We start from the raw sequence: 23,556 nt of genomic DNA on the forward strand, positions 1-23,556 counted from the left end.
TTACTCACGCAGGTTTCATTTCCCTCAAGATACAAATACAAAAGTCAAGAAAAGAATAACACCAAAGCCAAAACAAAAGACAACAATTGTGTTTCAAACAGCAGGCCTGCTAAGACTTCAATTAGAATTGATTTTGCCATTTTGGGAAGACCTACCAAAAGACATGTATCTGTTTTAGTAGAACATAAACGCACTTTTACAGATTATTTGGACAGTGGTGAGCAATGTCTGAAAATCAAGTACATTGCTGAGTTTGTTACAGCAAATGTATCGCAGTTATTCATGCACACATCAAGTAAAAGACATATAAAAGGGTGTGTCATACCATTTGAAAATGTTATATTTTTTAACAAGTGCAGCTCGGTAGAGAAAAAAAGGTTTGCATACAAAATCGTCCTAATTAAAAATAGTTTAGATCAACATGTATAAACCCTTACTTGAACAAGAACAATGTTCAAATGTTACCCAATTGTTTTTTTCGCCCTAAATATAAAAATACACAATAGTCATATACAAGACACACACAAAAAAATATTAGAATATGTCAAAAAGACTTGTGTAATAAAACCCAACCTACACAAAGTTGCCCAAAAGTGAACCTTTATAACAAGCTATTAATCAATAGGCACTTGGAAGCAACACGTCATCTCACCTTGTTACAGGATGCAAGATGGCGGTGTGCCATTGACAATGATAGATGCCCAATTATGTTGCTCTTTTCAGTCTTTTGCTGTGAATTTAAATTGGTTTGTCACTAATAGACTTCCAAACCATTTGAACTAGGAGGGCTGCCAGCAAATGGAACAAATGTTAGTTCACTGCCAGCCTTCCCAGTTCAGATGGATTGGACGTCTATCACCGTCAATGGCAGCTAATTTGATAAATGCTTTAAAAACGCCGCATACAAAAACATAAAATGACAACTAAGTGTCACATTTATGCCAAAACTCCTGAGAAGTGCGCACAGTGCAAATAGTGTTCAGTCACACGAGAAAACTTGTTTTCAAACTCTTGAGGATTTTTGAATTAGAAGACTGAACAACAAACCTATTGAAAATGCTATCGTAAAAAAAAAAATAATAATAATAATAATACATATATATAAAAATGCTATCTTATAGTTGACTTGTTTTAAAGATAAAACGTGATACAAGCTTTTTGCTAGTGTTACTTCACTCTTCCATGTAAAAATGGCGACATAAGTGTGCATTTAAACGTTGTTTAAATGTAAGTATTACTTTGTGTGCTACTCCAGTGACGTCCATGCGACGCTAAAGCTTCAAGGGAAGTCGCTTCCATCGTAGATGATGGGTTTTTCCATGGTCAGATGATAGAAGACTTTCTTGGAGATAAACCTGCGTGGAGAATGTTTCCATTCAAACAGATGCAATTCTATTAATCTGCACATGACAGCCGGATAAACTGTAGTGGTAAGATGTATTTTAAAGTGCCTATGCCAGCAAAAAGCATGTCTATTTCATATCTCACATGGTATTTTATGCTCCTGAATGAAATGGACCGCTTGGATGTTTGTGGAAGCGATCGATTTATTTATTCAATTTTTTTTAAAAGTAGTGACTTCTTGGATTGAGAAGGAATGCGAATGTGACGTCAGTCGGGTCACCATATCACAATACAGCCATTGCTATATAGCATGCAGATGGACTGCGGATTCAGCTGATTTTTCGGATTAATTCGTTTATTTTTCGTATCACACCAGCCCAATGTGCTGCAGGCTTTTGCTCCTGCACCAGGGAGAGGCGTGTGAGCCTTTTTGGGTTTCAAGTTCCCGTTCACAGCGGAGAATGGCCAAAACAAGTCCGACAACTGTGGGACCATTGGACTGACGACGATGTGAGTAAACTATGTGTTTTGTGTTACGTCAAATACTGGGATCATGGCACACGTTTTAATAAGGAGGTGGCTTGCATTTTGTGGGTGACAATGCTCCTTGTCCACCGAGAAGGCCACTCGGCCAATGACCCGCAGCTTGTCACACAACATGGTCACTTCCAACTCCTTGGTCCTTTTTATGTGGCCGCCAATTGACCACTATCATCGGCTTGACAACGAGCAGCCAGCCCCCTGCTCTAACGGCGGCCAGTTTGTCCACCAAGAATGGGCTATTTTCTGCGTTCAGTCCCAGTAACGAGAGCACTGCTAGCCCGCCATAGCCGCAGCAGAACGACGAGCCGTAACTTGCTCGCCGCCAGGGGCTGGCCGATCCAGCCCGCTCGGTCCTCTTTGCGTGCCTGCCGAGAATGCGCTTTCCTCGGCTTGCCCGCGAGCATCCCCCACTCTGACGTTGGCCGGTTTGTCCACAGAGAATGGGCTATTTTCGGCGTTCATTTCCGGCGACAAGCACTGCCAGCCCGCCTTGGCCTCAGCAGAACGACGAGCCTCAACTTGCTCGCCACTATCGGTGAAGACAACCAATCCCGCCGCCATGTGTGACATGAGTCCGGATAGTTTTGTGTGATTTTTCGTTTTTGAAAGTCGAGGATAACACTTGGAAAAGCTGCTCAGTTCAGGTTAGCATGTTGGCAAACTGTCACGCCTCCTGCTTTTGATTTACGCTCTTTTCTCCGTCTCCGAAGCAGGGAAATGACAAAAGCCGGACTAACTCTGGAGGCAAAAAAAAAAAACGTTCGGGAGAGGAAGAAGTCGGCAGTTTTAACCATTATAATAACAATAATAATAATAATACATTTATTATTATGCAGTAATTTTGCCCAATCGTACTGAAAACATGCATTTTTAATATTTAATATTCCATTTAGCACAAGACTGTTATTTGTCATGACCATACAATTTATTTAGCAATTGGGGAAAAATACTTGGATAAAAAGAATATCCTGTAAAAATATTGGAGCAGAGAGATTGAAACAATCATGACATTTTGCTGCTCTCTGTCATACGTATATTCCTTGTTCTGAATCTTTCTCCTTAATGGGCTAAATTCTAAATAGATGAAATCGTGACCCTGCCAACGTCATCATCCAGCTGGGGACGCTAGAGTGCTTTGATGACAGGCGGGGCTAAATGACAGATTGAAAAACTAATTTCTCGTCCTCAAATTGTTGGCAAATGGTCGAATCGTCTCAAAATATGATTCTAAATCAGATAATAATGCTATTTGACTTTTTTTTTATGCTGTCACAGGCACTTTAAACATTCCCCCACTATTAAGGATAAATGCCTTGCAGGTAAAGAAGTGTGCACCTACCGTGAGAAAGAGTTGTCAAAGATGAGCGCGTAGATGCCCGGCCGACGCACTTTCAGCTGTCCCTGGATGGTCTCTTTGTGGGAATTGCACCGTGTCAGTGGAATGAGGACCTGGTGAAGAAAAATAGAGAGGAATGTTGGCCTGTGGTCAAAATCAATGCACCCCAGATGCCAATCAGCACTATTAAAGCGGTCTGATTACTGCCTGTAGGGCATAGCATTGAAAGATAGGGTGTGCTGCTAAGTTACAATAATGGGAGCGCATGTGTGGCTTTTTAAGCCATTTGTACTGGGGACAGTGTAGGTGGTTATGTATTTTTGATGTCCCTATCTTGACGGTACAAGAGTTCAATTGTCCACAGGCCGTGGCACATGAATGTACATTCCCCTTCTTGAAAATTGGGTACAAGATATGCAAAAGGAGGACTATTAATTTTCCAATATGTTTATCATTGTGGTTAGAGAAAATTAGATTTTGTTTACATTATTTATGAGTTCAAAACTACCGCAAACTAACTATAACATAACTCACTCATTGAAGCTAGTAAAGTCCTTTCGTGACTGCTATAATCTTCCCTTTCTCCTTAAAATCAGAAAAGTCGTGACTCGGGATTTGCCGATCGCATATTTTTGCACCTGATTTTGAGAATATGCCAATACAGAGTCCCAATCCGATACTGGGAAAAAAATATCTATATATATATATTTTTTAACAATAGTTCCAAACATCTTACTGTACTGTTTACAGTAATTCCTTCTCATTTTCCGGGAGTGTTTCGGAGGATAAAACGTATAATATATATATATACATATACAGTGGTACCTCTACATACGATCACTTCGACACACGATCTTTTCGACATCCGACGTAAAATTTGAGCCGCCATTTGTTTCTACATCCGACGAGTTGCTCGAAATACGACGACATGACAGCACTGCAAACGAACGCACGGTGGATTTTCTTGTGTGAGAAATCAACACAGTTTTCAAAAAAAGTTGATACAGTTGGAGAAACAAGGAAAAAAGTGATGCTTACCTTTGAAATGAAGATGCAAGTTATAGAAAAATATGAGCTTGGTGCGCGCGTCCCTGAACTGGCTCAACAATACAGCTCCATGGTCCTCTTCCGACCACCGTTCGCCACTATTTATAAGTTAAGGTGACAATTATTATTGTGGTAACATTGCCAAGGAAATCGCCAGCTTCGTCACGTTTTTATCATTTATTTAAGAACTTATCCAACACAAAACGCCCATTGTCTTAAGCAGCTGACTGCTCTCAAGAAAACGAAAGTATTATCTCTACCGCACCGACCTATCTCACCGTGACGTCAGCTTCGCGGTGCGTTCAGGGACAGTAAAAAGTGTCCGCCATATTAGAATCCAATTCGTTACATTATTTACAGGAATAATTATTAATTATTCTTCTTATTATTATATTATTCTGACTTATTTATTTATAACTTATTTGTTTTTCTATGTTTAATTGCCATTTGTAACAGTGCCAGCAGTATTTATTAAGAATTTAGTGTATGTTTTTAGGCTTTGGAACGAATTAATGGAATTATAATGTATTCCTATGGGAAAATCCTGCTCGACATACGACCATTTCGACTTACAAACAAGGTCCTGGAACGAATTAAATTCGTATGTAGAGGTACCACTGTATACACACTTTTTTTTCTGTTTTAAATGTCATTGTATTTCTGGATTAGTTTGTTACTTTTTAGCTCGTATAAAAATATATAAGTATACTGACCAAAACTGTGTGTTTCTTGTGCACTGCCCGATAGCCAGCTAACATTATCTCTCCCCTCCAATGAAACAAGAATTGGCCTTTTTTTAATTATATGAAGTATTTCGTTTAAGTTTGTGAAACTGTATCAAAGAAACATGAGTGCATTCAACACAACTGCACAATACACGCCAATATACAAATATCATGTAGACACCACACTTCATTTGAGCTATGAATACAGATTAGCTTCCATACAGCGGGACTTATCAACAAATTTTGTTCATATAGCTTTTCCCCATAAACACACATATACTGCATATTAACAGGTTGGTATAGATGTAAAATACTTACAGACATATAGTTTCCAAGGCAGAAACGTAACAGAAAGCACTTAACTGTGTCAATGCGACCGATAGCCTGTGTACTGTGAAAGTGAATGAGCATGTGTTCCAAACTGCCTGCCGACGTCATCGGTGACGTAAATGCGTCAACGGGCAAAACATACCGTCGACGGGTAATGAAAAAAAAAAAAAATTTACATGCGGATAAAGTTTACAATGGCGGGTGCTCGCGATGCAAGCGGTTGTCACTAGCACCCCTAAGGGGGCCGCTGTTATTTCAATGTGACCGGCTTTGTCAGATTGAGCAAAGAGGAAGAAAGTGGGCGAGCGAGAGAGAGGGAGCGAGATCGGTGAGTTGGGAAAGTGCGCGGGTAGCGCGGAGTTCAGTGGCTGCATCCCCCACGTTTTTGTTTTGGTCAATAAAAGTATCCATAAAGAGCCATCCGACGCCTCTCGGTGTTTTTATGCACGCCGCCGCCTTCCTGAGGAGGAAATCGGATACACCGATGACAACGAGCCAAGTGAATCGCCGGTTCACTCCTCACTATGGCAAGGAGTTGAAAACACCGCCAATTACCAAAAAGGGCAGAATTGGTGACACGTGAAAGTGGCATAAAGCCAAAAAAGCGGACCAGAATAGCCAGAGCCTGGAATTATTTCAAGGAAAATATGGAGGGTGCCACTGTGTGTACTCTTTGCTAAGCTGAGCTCGCATACCACGGTAGCACGTCGGCTACGAACGAACACTTGAAGCGCCGTGACCCATGTATAATTTTCTAAGACAACAAGAAACAACAAGCTAGCGGATTGTAAGTCCATTCAACTTTCTAACGATTTTTAAAAAATGGAAGTTACCTTTATGTGTGTCGTATCAACGTGCATTTTTATTTAATAAAATAATTAATATATATATATTATATAATTTTTTTTTTAATTATTATTAAATTTATTAGGATCATGGAAGCTCCCACTTGGGGAAAATATATACCTGTACAGTACATATATCCTGTATGTACATAATATAATAAATATATGGAAACAGCACTGGCCTGCTTACTGTAATCCATGACTGTACTAATGTTAGTTACTTTATATTATAAAGTATCATTGTGTATATACATATAGTAGTATAATATAAAATTAATACTATATATTTAATTTTTGTTACTGTGAGTATGTGTGCCTCTCATTCAAAATAATTGTGGTAATATTTCAGTGTGCCCTCTACTTTATCTATTTTCAGGTTAAAACAAAAAGGTGAATAGTTTGTCCCCTCCCCCAAAAATGCGGAATGCACACCAGAAAAAGCATCTGAACTCACACAAAGTATTCTGAAAATGGTTGTCCGGGACATTGCAATTCATTTTAACATTTAGAACAATATAGACAATGACATACCACAAATTGAGTAAGAATTGTTTTGACTCGGGTTAAAGAGGTGAAGTCTCAGTGTTTCCGTTTACATTTTTTTTGCACTAGTTAATGCCAGCAGCATTTGACATTGTTTGTGATTTATTATTGGTATTTATGTTATTTATGTATACGTGAATAAAGAATTTAGGTGTTCCAAAATGTTTTTTTGTGAATTAATAAGCTTCAATAAAAATTTCATTATTAAAGTAGTAAAAAATAAATAAATTTTCTCAAAAAAATGATTAGATTAGTCGACTAATCGTAAAAATAGTTGGCTGACTAATCTGGAGAAAATTAGTCGTTTGGGACAGCCCGAATATATAGCATAAATTAAAAGCACCGATCCTTTTCACCCGATTCCGATGCTTTGAAAAATGGCCTTATCGGCCCGATTTCCGATCACGTGATCGGATCTGGACATCCCTTGTCGTGAGTTTTTTGTGTAACAATGAAAAAACTTCCGAAATGTGGCGATCCCAGCATGACGGACTCGGTCGTCTTGCGCATTGCTGCGAGACTCTGTCACACTGGGCTGCCACAGAATACTGCTACTAATGCTTGCCTGCATGCGACAATCATTATTGGCAGACCACGTACTGAGCACTAGCATCTATGTAGCTACCTAAATCGATCAATTTTTAGGCATCATAAAAAATAAAAATTCAAATGTCCATTGCAATCATCAACATTAATTTAAATATATGAATATATAAAATTGTAATTATATTATTACATTTAATTAAAACATACCTGACTATAAGCAACAAAATCGCATAGCCCAAATTTAGGTGATTCTGGTTGTGTTAGCAGGTGGATTCATTCGGCCCAGGTACCAAATGCACGGCCTTCCAGGTCACCATGAAGAGGATGACTTAATGTACATTATAAAGTACTGTGGTACCTGGTCCTGAAGTTTACCAAGGTGCAGTTCTACCTTTGATTGTTCCACTTGAGCTTCAGAAGAGTCCTGGTAAACAACACTGAAGGAGATGCTTTTAGGTTCAGAGGAAAACATCCAGCTGATGGTTGGCCCCGAGTCGCCCACAGCAACAGACACCACGCTGTAACAGCTGGACTTGATGAAGAGTTCACGGGAGCCATCGCCAAACTGGGAAATGTCCTCGATGCTAAGCGGGACTGTCATTCTGTAAGGCGCCAGCCATTTTATTTGCAAAAGATTCAGCGGAAGGCATTCACAGGGAAACGTCGACACTCACGTGAGTTCTCCAGACTTCAGAAGGTTGATTTCCGAATCCTGTACAGGGGCAACGTTCTCCTCCGGCTCATCAGGGGTTAATTCTCCTACACCTCTGCAAAATTCATTCATTCATGATTGAACCATATGCAAAAGTAAAGTGGCAAGGGGGAAAGATGACTTTATGAAAGCCTTCTGGAGAATTACTTTTGTACTTGGAATCTAGTCAAACGTCCCCGGCAATCTGAACCCAACATCACGTATCGACTGGAACCTTTTTTTCTCCTGGGGCTTTCAGCAAATATTAGCAGCCAATGAAATATGCTCTGTCGTCATGGAGATGGCAAAGTTGTCATTACATGTAACCATCAGGAGCCAACTCTAGTCACTGATAAATACAGTGATATGCAGTTGAAAGCTCCTTCAAGAGCCAGCCGAGAGAATTTTGACCCATTACGAAGCTCAAGAATGAACCCTCGTGACTTTTACGCATTTACTCCAAAAGCAACAGTACTGCATATTATGAACAACATTAGTGCTGCTGTTTTGTAAAAGACGCGTGAAGGCAACGGGAAGATTTGAAAGTATTTGCACAAGAGCAAGATGCTCCACTTAATGTCACCGCGAACTTTAAATGGTGTTGATTAAGCCAAAATGTTAATATTGGCATTCTTGCCAAAATCTGAAGATTTCTCTTTTTGGGTCAACAAAAGAAGGAGCAGCCTGTTTGTATTTTATTCTTTAAAAGAAGAGCGGTGGGGTGTTCGCAGTAGACAACAATTGATGTTGTATCTTTAGCAACAGGGAACTTGTGTACTTCCAGATATTCTAGTTCCCACATTTGTGGGTGGAGATTATAATAAAGAGAAAATTGCTGGCCTGCTGGGCTAAAAATTATAGCTCCTTTTCGCAAATCTGCTTACTATAGAACTTTTTCCATTATGAAAACAAACAAAAAGAAAATAACAGGAATGAAAGGGCAGTTCTGTAAACTAGAGGCTGGCACACTTGTCTCAAAGTTTTGAATAAGGTGTTCAAATCTTGGTTTCTCATGTTCTCCTCAAAATATAATGTAAATTAACTATTTTATCACCCTTCGAATTTTAAATCATTCCCATACTTAAGCATTAATTGTCCTAAGACCAAATCTAAAAAAGAAATAAGAGAAAACAATGTGTGAAAAAAAACTTTCAAAATACCAAGTAAGTCTTGAGTAACCCATTTAATGCCTGCACCACCCCCTAAATGACCTGATTATTTGAATGTAAAGTTACGCTATTGTGTATGGATAGAAAATCCAACATGTCGGCCATCACAAAACAAAGAGGTTTTTAAGTTGAAAATTCTTGTACATTAATGCGTAAATTCCAAAATTTCTATAGATACAGTAGATATGAATGTAAACAGTCTAGATTCTTGGTTAAAAGCAAAAAAAAAAGATTATGAAGGCAGTTATCATTCATTTTACATAATCATTTCAAGCGAAAGTTACGCTATTTTTTTCCATTCATTTCATTTTTTTTCTTGTTTCAAAGTGCATGCATGGTGCTATTTTATGTCATAATAATTTGAATCCTCGACCAAATCACTCTTGAGACACTCCTGCCTGCTTGTATGTATGCACTAAAACTTTCTTCCTGTTTCCACCTAAATCCGGCGTTAAACGCAGTGTGTGTTTGAGTTCATCGCAGTGAAAGCTGCTACGACGCTCTGCCTGCCCGGCCTGGCTCCCTATGGGAAGGTGTGGCACAATGTTGTCATTCGGAGCAGTCTGGTCAACTGATTGTGAAGTCTATGATGTATATATATTTTTTTTTTCTTTTTCTCGCTCTCTAGTATTTACATAAATAATTGTATGTACTTGGTCAGCAGTAACAGCTAGCTAAACAGCTTTCTTCTACTCCTGAGAAAAAGCTAATATTAATTCGGATTTGCAATCCAATTACCGTAATTATGCAACATATTGTGAATATCAAATAAACCATGTAATAACAATGTTACAATTGTTCTGTAAGGTGAGCTAACAAAGCCTTTGCTAGTTTATTAACTATCATTGACAATTATGGAGCAGAAAACCAAAGAGGTGAACGTTTATTTTTCAAGAATTTTAAAAACCGAAATATCCTACAATTCTGAAATGACAAAATACTCACATGTCCAAGGATCCGGGTGGCCTTCGCTCTTGATCTCCCTCAAAAGAGCCGCCAGTGGTCTGTGAATTGGTGTCACTGTCATAGACGCCGTTTACCTCCTCTTCTGTGATGATGTCAAAAGTGCCGTCATCAGGCTTGTTGATCGGGTCTGAAACTGGGAGGAAGCATGTCGATTCAATTATAGTAAACGAAATGAAAGGAAAACCACTAGAAATGAGATAACGGTGGTGTTCCTAGCTCCCACCTGTGACACTGGGTGTGGGAAGATACGGGGCAGGCTCAGGTGTAGGATGAGGTCCAGCTCCGGGCGGTAAAGATTGCTGTTCAGATGGGCTAAGCTCTGCAGCGGTGAACCGTTCCACAACTGCGCTGTGTTGACTGTAGCAGTCCTTGCAGCAACGCTCTTTCTTTCCGCTGTGCTTGATCATGGCATAGTTGTTACTGCAGTAGTAGCAGAAAATGCGGCCGCAGAGCCTACAAGTAAATAAAACAAGTGTTACTGGCATGCCCTCATAAACATCATGTTAAGTGTTGAGTGCCAACCTGCAGTGATGCCTGCGCAGCCACCAGGTGAATTGGCCTTGACAGCCAAGGCAATGAGTGGCGTCTTTGTCCACCAACCACCAGCGCTCCTCCGCCCGCAGTTTCTGCTCAAACTCCAGGGCGTCAGACTTCTGCCACAAAGCATCTTTGTCCCTGAAAACACCAAACATAAATGCTTTGAAAAAAGTTTTTAAGTGTAAAAAACAAACAAAAAAACTATTCCCACTACTGCTGATGCGGATAGTACTTAACTCTGTCACTGCCACTGACAGTGATCAACATCCAAGAGGGAGGACAGGAAAGACTAGGGCATGAGTGGGCAGGTGTGTGTAACATTTTAACTCACTGACTGCCACTGATTGCGATAGGTGTCCAATCCAATTTGATATTATAGTTATCAAACAAGATTATTGTATTATTAGAGGACTTCCAAAAAAAATCGATTATTACATGCATCGCGATCCGGCACGTGACGATTCGATGACGATTCATAAAGGTTCAAAAACTATTATTTTCCCTCATAACCTTAAGGCAGCCGCTCGTAGCAGACCGGAATTCAAGACACATCTGCCGCCCGGAAACCGTTCACGGGCGCACGCACGTCATAATGGCTGCTGCTGGTTACTGAGAGAGATTTACTCCTTATTAAAAGACTTGAAAATAAATTTATGTATGAGACAGGAAGGAAACAGAAGCGCGACCCTGCGCAGGTTATTTTTTAGAGCAAGAGGGGAAGAGAGATAGTTCGTTGCGCCTTGTCTTTCAGATGTGTAGCAGTAGTTTTAAGGCATTTCAATAAAAAAATGTCCTGAGTGTGTTGCTAAGACCCGTGTGCATCTGTAAGAGGTGAGTACATGAACCCTCCTGTACTGTTTAGCCTTTATTGTTGTTGTTTTTGAGATGTTAATAGTTAGCACCGAGCGCTAAGCTAATTAGCTAATTCGCTTACGTGTATTTTATATGCAGAATGTGTAAAACCATGATTAAGTACAGCGGTAACACTACAAACATGTGAAATAGTACAGAAATCTGTGAAAACAAAGTATATTGCTTAAAAGAAGTCTTATTTCTAAAGACACTTTGTTTCCAGAAAATGTGGAGTTCATTCCACCTGTGTAAATTTTATTGTATTGTTGAGAGAATTAAGTACTCCTTTTAAAAAGGTTAATGATTTTGCACTTTCTTGTAAAAAAAAAAAAAAAAATATATATATATATATATATATATATAAACAGTGTTTCCCACAGGATTTTAGGAGACTGTGGTGGGAGGGTCTCTGACCATAGGATTTTTTGAAACTGTGGTGGTGGGCTGCATCGGAGTCGGACAGCCACACAATGTCGTGCCACGGCGATTTTTTTTTTTTCTTTTTTTTTTTTTCCCCCAAGAAGAACCATAACAAAGATATATTTGAAATATTTAATTAGCTAGGCTAATGTTATAGCTCTCAGCTACGGTACATGTATGTAAAATGCGTTGCTGATTACAGCTACGTTACCCTATGTAATAATGCGACTTTTTTTCTCGTAGCAATAGTACAACTTACATCTTGTAGTGACTCAGGGTTGGCAACCCAAACTGTTGAAAGAGCCATATTTGACCAAAAAAAAAAAAAAACTGATACAGTATGTCTGGAGCAGCAAAAAATTAAAAGCCTTGTACAAGCCTTATAATTATCAATACTAGCTATATTAGCCTACTATAAAAATGACTAAGTTGGCTAGAAATACATAATTAGCCTTCATGATTAAATGTTTATTTTCCCTGCAGTGGATCCTATAGCCCACCACGTGACTACTCTGTTGTACGATGACACCACAAGTTTAACTTCATTACAATATTAATGAATTGAAAGAATGTTTGTATCATGTTTGTCCTCCTAGAAATCCTATTACAACAAAAAATATATTTCCCTCCCCCATCTTTTTCCATTAAAAAAAAAAAAAAAAAAAAAGCTCCGAAGCAGCACTAAAGAGCCGCATGCGGCCCAAGAGCCGCGGGTTTCAGACCGCCGTCGTAGCCCTCCTTTTTCCTTTTTATTTGACCCTCATAAGTACTACATTACCACAACAATAACAGTCCTTCTGTCAACTGACCCATTTACAGGACTGGGGGAATTCTAATGGCCGTGTAAAGAGTTTTTCTTGATTCGGTGAGAAGGTGAATAGTTTTTTCCCCGTTGTTCGTGAACTTAATTTCCACACAAACGCACATCGAGGTACCATTAACTTAGCAAGGAGAGGTATGAGAGTCATTTTTCGAGTGTCCCAGAGCTCGCGAAATTGGGGGGGGGGGCGCATTTATCCAACTCCTGTCTGAAGTTGGCGCGTCGGTGTTGTGCCGAAAAATAGCCACTCCACGCGAAATGTCCCCCCGACGGGAGCGCCCACACGTCACTCGTACAAACAGCCTTTTCTTACCAATCGATGGACACGGAAACGACGTTCTTGTACCGTGAATATGTATCATTTTACTCTGCTTGAACTAATAAATACTTTACTGTGACCAACGCTCTGAAAATAGAGCAAGGCTTTATTTTGGGCCCCGCCTCTCCGCGCAAGTTCAATCAAAGTTTGCTGTCCGTCCAAGACGGCCGTCCACCGCTCACTTTCGCCAAAAAGTCCGATCCAAACTATTGTAATGCCCCGGATATGGGGAAGAAGGAGAGAAGTCTGTATTTGCTTACCCACTTGATTGTGGTAACAATAATAAAGAAAAACAATAACAAAATAACAGCGGGCTGCTAAGACATGCGACCGCTATCTCTCGCTATCTCGCTCGTTCTCCCATTCTTCCTACTCGTTCCCCTTGCGTCTCTTAAATAAATAAATAAAATAAAATACTACTCTAAAATGCTGCTCTCGCTCGCGCGGGTAGTAGAGTAGAGTGGGCTACAGCTGTGTAATCGGCTGACTGACGCATATGATTAGTTTTTTTTTTTTTTTTTCCCCCGGCGTTGGGGGGGGTCAAACGAGACTGTGGCGGGCCGCCACAGTCTCGTTCATTGGTGGGAAACACTGTATAAAAGCAGCTTAAGGGCAGTTTTTTGTTGTATAGGCATGTTTCCATCGTTCCTGTTGAACTCATTTGGATACTTCAAATAAATAATGGACATAAATTTGTCTGGCTACTGTAGTAATTAGTAATGTACGATGCATCGAAAATCACGATAATCGTGATAATCGCAATAACCGCGATCATCGCCGATATCGTGATCATCGTTCAGTAATCGAATCGTAGCGCCCTGAATCGTAATCGAATCGTGGGGTGCCTATGATGGCACATCCCTAGTATTATTGTTATTATTTCAGCTGGGATGCACCTGATATAGGAGTTGTCTGTAATTTTAATTCCAGAGTTGCACGAAAACGTCTGCCTTTTCAAAGATGTTGCTAAACTTTGATTCATACTTTCAGAGAGGTACAGTACAAGAAGACAAACTGTGACCCATAACGTATAATGAGATCAGTGTCTAATATTGTAGCTTCAAAGAATATAACTAATGACTTCTCAGCACAGGTGTATATTAATGTATCTGTATATGGGAGAAGTTACTTGATTTCACAAAATAATAATACAGATGCAAAGTAATGCATAACACATGAGGAAGCACAGTGTTGGCAGATTCAAGGGGGAAGTGACTGACTAAATCACTGACATTCAGTTCAACTTTGGCAGATGTAAACGCCTTGTGGGCACTGAGGCACCAATGGCTGCTGAAACCAGAATAATAAGGTGTGTTCATCTCGCCTGCTGCTCTCGTCGTCATCAAAGTGTCTGCATACATTTCCTCACATTCAAACAAACCTTGCTGCCTCGCATTTGATACAGGTGTGAGTAGAACAAAATCTACTCTCCCTGGAAAGACTTGTTAAAAACACAGTTGGAACATCAAAGAAGAGGGAACCAGTAATGACTAGAGTAGGCTTTCAAACAAGTAATGATGCCCTTATTCCGCTTGTTCCAGCAGCTGCTCCTGAATGATATTAATAGTCTAGGTGCTACCTGATAAGCTCAATGAGACGCTCCTCTAGGTTGACCTTGGTCCTGTTGAGGTCATCTATCTCAGCTGTCATCTTAACGTGCTGACTTTGTCTGGCATCTTCTGTCGTGCCAAGTTTACGCTTCAACTCTTCGCATTCATTTTGCATTGCCAAGTGTGCGTTTTCGGCACTGAAGACGCAGAAAGCATTAGAATTTGTCCACATTCATGATGCAGTCAAATTTATACGCGGCCCCGCACACGAACCTGGTTAAGGCTTCTCTCAGCTGCTGAATTGCGCCGTCACTCTCGCGAACGGTCGCTTCAGTCTTGGTGATATGAGCGTCCTTCTCACCGCTCAGCTGTAGGTACTTCTCATTCTCAGCCTGCAGCGGACATAAGATTTGTAAATATAATATGGTTTAAAAATGCAAACATTAGAACTGGTTGTGATGTCCAAACCAGAACAAGCTGTATATTTTTGCAGTCCACTAACATGCTACGCATCTGTTTTCAATTCTGTTGTCACCGTTCTGACATTGGTTAAGTATTACACGTACTAGAGCAGAACTCGAAAGCAAGGCACAAATGTTTCTTCTGGTTTTGATGTCGTAACCAGAACACGCTGCAAATTTTTGCTGTCTGTCTCATTTACTCCCAAAAACTTATAAATACATTCTATTTTTAATTGTTTCAGTGTCCCAAAGACGTATTTATAAGCCTGTCGCAATATGCAATAATTCCATTTATCGCGCGATATATAAAAATGAAGGCGGTAATTTTTCCGCTGCGATTTATCGCCTCGCGTGCACGTGCGGCAGACGTGCTGTTAAAAGTTCGTTACCAACTGCGCAAAATGCATCTTCGTTCCAGGTCCGGCAAAAACTAGCGCCGGAGCCAATCGTTCCCATTATATCCTATTGTTCAATGTACAGTGCTGCTCGAAAGTTTGTGAACCCCACAGCGATGGTCAGATTTTTTGTAAAAAAAAACTAAAATAACCTTATTAAATGTTAAGTTATACCCAAATCCACAATACTGACATTCCAAATAATGGGCTGAAACAAAAGAAATAGTTATATTGTCATTCTTTATTTAACAAAAGTGGTTGATTTAAGAAAAACTCAGATATCATGTGTGCAAAAGTATGTGAACCCCTTCAGTTAATAGGATATTGCGCCTCCTTTTGCAGAGATTACCTCAACCAAACGGTTTCTGTAGTGACTAATCAGCCTCTCACATCTACTTTAGGGGATTTTTGCCCATTCTTCCTTGCAGAACGCAGTCAGTTGAGAGAGGTTTGATGGGCGTCTGGCATGAACTGCTCGCTTCAGGTCCCGCCACAGCATTTCAATGGGATTTAGGTCAGGACTTTGACTGGGCCAGTCCAGAACACGAATCTTCTTCTTTTTCAGCCATTCCTTGGTTGTATTGCTGGAATGCTTTGGATCATTATCATCTTGCATGATCCACCTTCTGCCAAGCTTTAACTTCAAAACAGATGGCGTCAGGTTATGTTCTAGGATTTGACAATATTCCTCAGAATTCATGATTCCCTGGACTATGTGGAGTTGTCCAGGTCCTGAGGATGAAAAGCAAGCCCAGATCTTGACATTCCCACCTCCATGCTTCACTGTTGGGAGAAGGTTCTTTTGGTGGTATGCAGTGTTGACTTTTCGCCAGACATGGCGGTTTTGGTTGTGACCAAACAGTTCAATTTTGCACCTACATCAGTTGATGAAAACTCTTTTTAATTTAGTCTCGACAACACAACTGTTAAAAAAACAAACAAAAAAACTACTGAATTGATTGATTAGGAAATCAGGTTGAAATAATAGAAAATTCCAAAATGTTGAGGGGGTTCACAAACTTTCGAGCAGCACTGTATACCGGCCGCGTCAGTGCTCAGGAGTGACTGTGGACCATCTATGGCACGCCGGTGTTGTTGACGTGTGGGCGCTCCCGTCAGGAGTGACATTTCACGCGGGGCGGCTATTTTTCGGCACAACGCTGGATATTTACAACGAAGTCCGCCAAAACATTGTTACCGACTTGGCTGCAACGAATAACCTCACTTTGACAACGAACAGCTGAATGAAATTAAGAGCGCTGTGCTCCAAACTCGTCCTGTTTATGAAAGCCGTCATATGCTGGTGTTGTGTAGTAATGAGTAGACGTGACTTCAGCGGCGCTTGCTAACTTTTTTAATGCGCGGTTGCGCGCACACACTAGATATCATGAAAAGGCAAACTAGATGTGCTACGTCCCATGCCATTGGCTACGTGAGCCCAGAGTGATTATGGGACATGTAGTCCATATACTACATCGATGAATTCTAAACTGTCATTTGTTACATGAGGTTAGGAAGGCCAAATCAATCCATACCAGTGACTATAGATAATGTTGCAAATATTGTTAATTCAGTACGTGACACAGATGGATTCGGACCATAAATAGGATTTTTTGCTCATGTAGTAAACCTAGCTGCTAAGAGAGCTGTAGCAATCAACGGTGTGCCCTGCCTCACTTTACAAACAGTAAAGATTGTTCTCAGCACTTTTATACAATTTTTTTTTCATATCAGTAAGAAGTAAGCACGTAAATATTATGCGCTAAAATGCATGTTTATTTGATGGCAATTTAATTTTTGCTCGTTAGCAGAAAAGAAAAAAAAAAAGAAAAAAATACAATTGTTTTTTTTTTTTTTTTTTTTACAGAGCATTAAATATACTGAATCGGATCGAAAATCGTGTCCCCCTTATCAAAATTCGTACCGAACCATGACTTAACTGTATCGTTGCATCCATATGGAACACCATTGCAGAAGCTATGATGGGAAAAGTTTTCATTTTCTTAAATGCTTAAGTTGTTATGTGCAATTTTTTTTTTTTAAACACATTTGATTTATTCTGTGTTTCTGTGCGGTATCAATATTGTTGTTTTTTACTTAAGAAGCAGGGTCTATTGTTTTTAGTTGTGATTTCTTAAAAAGTATATTTGAATTTAAGAGTAAATATTTATCGTGTTTAAATGGGTGTACTTGATCTATTAATATATACTGTATTCGCACTGTGTTATTGTAAATTGGTAAAAAAAAAATTGGGGGGGCGCAATAATATCGCATATCGCAATGATTTATGAGAATAATTATCGCACACTAAAATTTGTTATCGCGACAGGCCTACGTATTTATACGTCTTATACGTTTTTTAAAAATAAAAGACATCTCTGGGTTCTGATTTAATTGAGCTCCAAAGCACAAAGCTGAAAATCCATTTTAAAGCAATAAAACTGGCCACTGGAGGGCAGTAGCGCATTTGGTAAGAACTGCAACCCTATTCAACGGCAACGAGAGGCCAAACCGCAAAGCCGCGGCACCGGCGGAAGACGACCGAATGGATGCCAGGCGCCAGACGACCGAGCAGAACAACCGGTAGGACGCCCAGGATGCCAGGCGCTGGACGACCGAGCAGAGCGACCGGGACCACTACATGCCATTAAGCCCGTGCTGCTCGCGAGCAGAGCCTGCAGAGACTCAAAAAAATTCATCTTTTCGAGACAGGCAACGATGAGGGAAAAGTTTAACCGGCTGTCGCGGCCACAATAGCGTCATCTTTCATTTAGTTATGTGGAAATAAATTGTTACTTTGCTATCAAAACCTCTATTTGTCTTGTTGTTTCTGTTATTTTGTAAAAGGAAAACATTCAGATGTTTGGGATGTAACTAAAGCAAAAAAATAGCTGTGTTAAAGTCAAAGTTATGTTTGAAATGTATGCTGTCACAAAAAAGCTCAATTTCTTTGTTTTTTTATCAGAAATTGGAAAATTGCTTAAACTAAGCTATTTCCTAATGCTGATTTCTAAAGAATGGAAAAAGATATGAACTTACTTTTTTCTGCTGAAAGAAGAGAGTCTAATCTTTCTTTTGGTGGGTTCCATGTTTATATAGCAATAGAACAGAATTTTCCGTAGGCCTTGCAAAATCAGTCAAAATCCAGTAAAACTGCCGGGAAGGAAGGGCCTTGCTCCGGTGAAAACGGCTGGGAGTGAATGAGTTAACATGCTGCGTAACGTATAGGTTTTTTGTTTCACTGTGTGCCTGTTCTGTCATTTGTTGAGGATTAGATGGACGAGTGCAGCAAAAGAAAGCTAGATGCAATCATTCCTTCTGATTGTGATATCACAACCAGATTTCGGGATATAAAAAATGTGGGTGTCCCATGACCAATTCTTTTGGATGAAATAACAATAATCTGGTCAAAAAGAGATTTGAGTGTCAAACTCGTTTTGTAGATGAAAAATTATGTAAATTGAGTCATTTTGAAGTTATCAATTAATTTGTATGTCCTAAAACTTTGTGGGGGTGAAAAACAAAACAAAGTGCTGAAGTGGCATTCTGTTACCTCACTAGCAATTGTTCATTAGTCTGGTCTCATTGTTAAAGTGCATGTCTCATTATGTGTGAGAAAAACACATCATAATGGAGTGCAACTGAATGTTCAACAAGGTACACAACACAGTGCAACTATCTCCCAGGAGCATGAGGATGAAGGCAACTCTGCAGGAAGTCTCTCACTGCAGATTCAGTAATTGGGTCTGCAGAGGCTTCCTTTCACCACATACGATGTCAGCGTAGAATGAATGAAGATTCTGTACTACAACTTCTGCAAACTATGTACATGCAATAGTTTAATGCCTGAAGGACACAAACCTGAAGTTCAGACACTCTTTTCCGCAAACCCGACACAGTCTTCTTCTCCTCCTGAAGCTGGCTTTTGAGTTGCAGTTGCTGTTTCTCCGCATTCTAAAATTAATGAGATCAGTGATTCATGTGACTTAGAAACAAACAAGACGGCAATCCTTTTGACCTACTGTAAGTCACCTTTAACTGGACTTGATGGTTCATATTATCGGAGCTCATCTGAAACCTCACAGCCTCCATCTCCTCTTGACTAGAAAGCTTGAGGTTCTCCAGCTGGTTCCTGCTCTTTTCCAGTTGTTCTTGAAGTTTTGCGATCGCTTCTGGGAATTTCTCTTGAAGAGTCAGCTCTCCTTCTAGTCTTTCATTCTCAAGTTGCAATTGGCCCACGCATTCCTCCAGGCGCTCGACCTCGTGCCTCAGTTCCTCGATAGCGGCGGTGTCATCTGCCCAGTGCTTCCTGGCCTCTTCCTTCTCTGCGCCTAGCTTACAGATCGTTATTCCCAGCTCAGCCATTTCTGTGTTGGCTCGGTGTAAGCCTTCTCGTGTCTCTGTGTTCTCCAGGTCAAGACGATTGTTCTCTGCTTTGAGGGCAGCCAATTCCTCTCGGAGGGCGGCTGCAGAGATGGAGAGCTCAGCGTGGGCTGCCATCTCTCTGTCGCGCTGTTCTGTCAGTGCCTCTTCTTTCTTTTTGCACTCTAGGAGCTCAGCTACATGTTTCTGGTTCAGGGCTTCAGTCTGGACTTTAAGCTGCTCGGTCAGAGTCCGCAGCTCATCTCTCTGGGCCTCGGTCACCTCTAGCTGGGCTTGGGACTTAAGTTTCTCCTCCTCTGATCTCTGTGAGCTAACCTTGAGGTCAAGGATGTCCGCCTGGAGCCTGGACACTTCTTTCATGCTAACCTCCAACTGGCCCTCCATTACGGTTAGCTTAACGGCCGCCTCCTGATTCTCTTTAGCCTGGATGGCACTTCTCTCGAGCTGGCATTTTTCCATTGCTTGCTTCTCACAGGTAACCATTTCAATCATTTCTGTCTGTTTTGCACAAGCTGCTTCTGCCTTTGCTTTTGATAACTCCAGCTCCTTCTCTGTAGCTTCCAGAGTCATCACCCTGGACTGGACCTCAATCAGGTGCTTCTCTTTACTCTCCAGCTGCGCCTCCACAGCTCGGAGTTGTTCCTGAAGGCAGGCTTCACTCTTTCGTGAGTCTCCTAAGCTCTTCTCGAGCTCGCTGAGCTGCCCGTGAACACTCTTTAAGTCGGCCTGCATGCGGAAGAGAGATTCTTTGACAGTGTCCTGTTCCTCTTTCAGGCTCATGTTCTCCTTCTCAAGCTTCTTTGACGCAACATCTGAGAGGTTGGCGGCAATATTGGCCCGCTGCAGACTCTCCTCCAGCTTGAGGTTTTCCTCACGCAGCCCCTTTTCTTTTTCACCTACTGTCATCTTAGCATTGTCTAGCTGCCTTCTTAGTTGTTTCTCAGAAGCCCTTAGGGATGCTAATTCACCTTCGAGAAGTTTTCGGTTTTCTGTCAACTCCTTGTTAAGATCCTCATTTTTCTTCGCCGTGGTCAGAAGCTTCTCGTGTAATTCCATTAGATTGGTACACTGTGTTCTGTAGTCTTCTATTTTTGCATCTTGTTCTCGAACGCAAGTCTCAAGGGTGTCAAGTTTTGTCATCAGCTTGTCCCTCTCGGCGCTCAGGCTTTGGTTGCGGCCTTCAAGGAGCTGTAGCTTTTGCAAGCTGGAGGTCAACTCTACTTCTTTAATCTCTTTCTGCTCCCTTAAAGAAGCAATTTCTTCTTCTAAAGTTTCCTTCTGGTTATTAAACTCCTTGTGCAGCTCCCCTCGGTCCTCTTGTGCCCTCATTTTCACCTCCTCTGCCTCTTTCTCCTTTTTCTCCAGAGATGTTTGGAGGTCCTGAAGTTGCCTCTGTAAGTTGCTGGTCTCTTTTTCTCTCAGCGTCAAGGAACCCTGCAGCATGTCAAGGGAGAGGCACTGTTCCTCTATTTTAGTCTGGAGTTTTCTATTCTCCTCAGACTCAGATGTCAGTAATGCTCTTAGCTTCGTTTCAGCATCCTTTGCCACAGCCTCCTTCGCCCTCATCTCTTCCTTTGTCCTTTCTGTCTGCCGCTTCTTCTCCTCAGACTCAGCAACTGCCTCGATCTTACACTTCTCTGCCTCCTTCAAGCTGTCCAACAGCTCGTGTATCTTTTGTGCTGAATCAAAGTGACTGGCTGCCTGTTGGCCCTTCTCACTCAGAACCCCGTCCAACTTGGCCAGCAGCTCAATGTTTTTCCCTTCAGTGGCCGCCAACTTTTCTTGAAGAAGGCGCTGTTCCGATTCCATGGCTTTTTCTACAGTCCTGAGCTTTTCCACTTCTCTAGAAAGACTCTCTTCTCTAACTTGCAGATCCCTTAGCTCTCCCTGCAAACCTCGTTGCTCTTCTTGCGCTGTGAGCGATAGATCAAGCTGCCTCTGCAACGCTACCACAACCCCTCTGAGCTCCTCGGCCTCCCCGCTCATCTGCTGCACTTTATTCAGGAGTTCCTGCTGTTTCAAATCAGAGCGATCCAGCTCCAGACGTAGTTCTTCAACAGTGCTGACGTCTTCGCTGCATGGAGGCAAGGACTCGTTCAGGTCATTCAGCAGACTCTGACCATAGTCAGGGCTTGACAGGAAATCAGATGCTTGCTAGATGTTTGCAAGGGAAAACAGACAAAGCAAAGGAGAAGGATAGCTGAGTGTGACGGTCTTAGAAAAAAAGCTGATGCATGAAGTAATGCTAAAATTGTATTCCAAACATTAGCAGTAGTGCTGTTTTGATACCATTTTTTGCTCCTCACACCAATTCCGACACATAACTGTGTAGTATCAGCTGATCCCGGTACTTTACCGAGAACTAACAGTATGATGAAATATACAAATGTTTTTTTATCCCATCTGTTACTAAGAAACGGTTCACAGAGGGCACGTTTCGGTAGCAAACTCTACATGCCAGAAGATGACATCATCTTAGGTGGTTTTACGGTGGTTGTAAACAAAATCTTAAAGAGTACACATGTTATCGGCGCGTTATTTGTTAGTACTCGCCAATACCGATGCCAGTATTTTAGTGCTTTATCGGGGCCCCTTTTGATACCAATATTGGTATTGGTACAACACCAAATGTTGGTGAGGTTGTATTTTGGGTAAATGCTTGACAATTGGGAGTGGGTATTGGTTTCAATTTTGTGATTCTGATTGCATTATCATTGCAATATATTGATCTGATTTCTTAATGATTCACATTGGTTAAAGGAGTTACTAAATAATATATTAGGTTTGTTTTGGGGGATAGATTTTCCGTGTGATCTTGCGCCAAACAGCACTCACTAACATACTTTAAGAATATAAGCAGCCAATTAGCCACAGTACCCACACGACAACATGCACAGGACAGTTGGCCATCTGGCCCATGTGACTGAAAAACTGCGGAATCGCTAACAATTCAGATAAAGCGAGAACTAACTTGGAACTGTTTCTTTATTCTCAACCCTAAGGACAATGTTTTCGATGATCTCCTATAGGGTATTTTAATTTCTGTATCCCGGAAAATTGTAGGTCAACTAGCATGCTTGAGTGGACTTCCAATCATTTACCTGGGAGTAATTGCTGGCCAGACTGTTAATACTGGAACTACGACTTGGTGGTTTCCATGTGTGTCCGGGTGAGCTTGCACCTCCCAGTGTCCTCCTGTTGAAAGTTGAATTTCAGTAAATATGAACTCATTGGCTGCCACTGACTGTAATTGACAAACCAGAATTGCTCTAATGATGAACAGTTTTTACATAGACCACAGCAGCTTTGGCATTTCACCACTTACAACACTGAAACAATGGAAAAAGATTTCAAAGACAACTTTCCTCACCGTTTCAACGGCTTTATTATTGCGTCATTAATTAAGAACATCTCTTACCGCTTATTTCCTTTTACATTATTGTTACTTTCTAAGCCAGGGTTCCCCAAACTACGGCCCGCCTCCACATTTGGTCCGGCCCCCTGAACAATACCAGAGAGCATTTTGATTTCCCCCCACCCCTCAATAGTGTTATTTGTTTCCTGGCTTTTTTCTGTGAAGAACCCAGAGAGGGTTATTTGGTTATTATCTATTTAATTAATAGTGTTATTATTATAATATATTATTATTTTTATTTTATTAATAAATTTTTACATTTAGGCACTCCTGCAATCGTCACACTTTTTCTGTTACAAACTGACCCCGCCCCTCATCA

The 23,556-nt window shown here is 40.9% G+C and overlaps 1 protein-coding gene across 4 annotated transcripts in view; it reads right to left on the reverse strand.

Moving 5' to 3' along the window:
• The window catches only part of fyco1a (FYVE and coiled-coil domain autophagy adaptor 1a), a 34,923-nt gene continuing 11,367 nt past the window's right edge, over window positions 1-23,556 (reverse strand). For 3 of the 4 annotated variants that reach the window (XM_057841654.1, XM_057841655.1, XM_057841656.1), the window contains exons 7-18: window positions 22,924-23,017; window positions 19,472-21,976; window positions 19,301-19,393; window positions 14,857-14,975; window positions 14,613-14,780; window positions 10,608-10,760; window positions 10,309-10,538; window positions 10,065-10,218; window positions 7,934-8,026; window positions 7,651-7,861; window positions 3,227-3,336; window positions 1-1,355 (exon numbers count right to left, since the gene is read on the reverse strand). In XM_057841654.1, the coding sequence (XP_057697637.1) occupies window positions 1,280-1,355; window positions 3,227-3,336; window positions 7,651-7,861; window positions 7,934-8,026; window positions 10,065-10,218; window positions 10,309-10,538; window positions 10,608-10,760; window positions 14,613-14,780; window positions 14,857-14,975; window positions 19,301-19,393; window positions 19,472-21,976; window positions 22,924-23,017 (4,006 nt within the window). In that variant the 3' untranslated portion in view covers window positions 1-1,279. Of the gene's footprint in view, window positions 1,356-3,222; window positions 3,337-7,650; window positions 7,862-7,933; window positions 8,027-10,064; window positions 10,219-10,308; window positions 10,539-10,607; window positions 10,761-14,612; window positions 14,781-14,856; window positions 14,976-19,300; window positions 19,394-19,471; window positions 21,977-22,923; window positions 23,018-23,556 lie in introns of those variants that run through there. The other variant, XM_057841657.1, reaches the window with a different exon arrangement.

Source organism: Corythoichthys intestinalis, chromosome 7 (genome assembly GCF_030265065.1).
Source record: "Corythoichthys intestinalis isolate RoL2023-P3 chromosome 7, ASM3026506v1, whole genome shotgun sequence".
Classification (NCBI taxonomy): Eukaryota; Metazoa; Chordata; class Actinopteri; order Syngnathiformes; family Syngnathidae; genus Corythoichthys; species Corythoichthys intestinalis.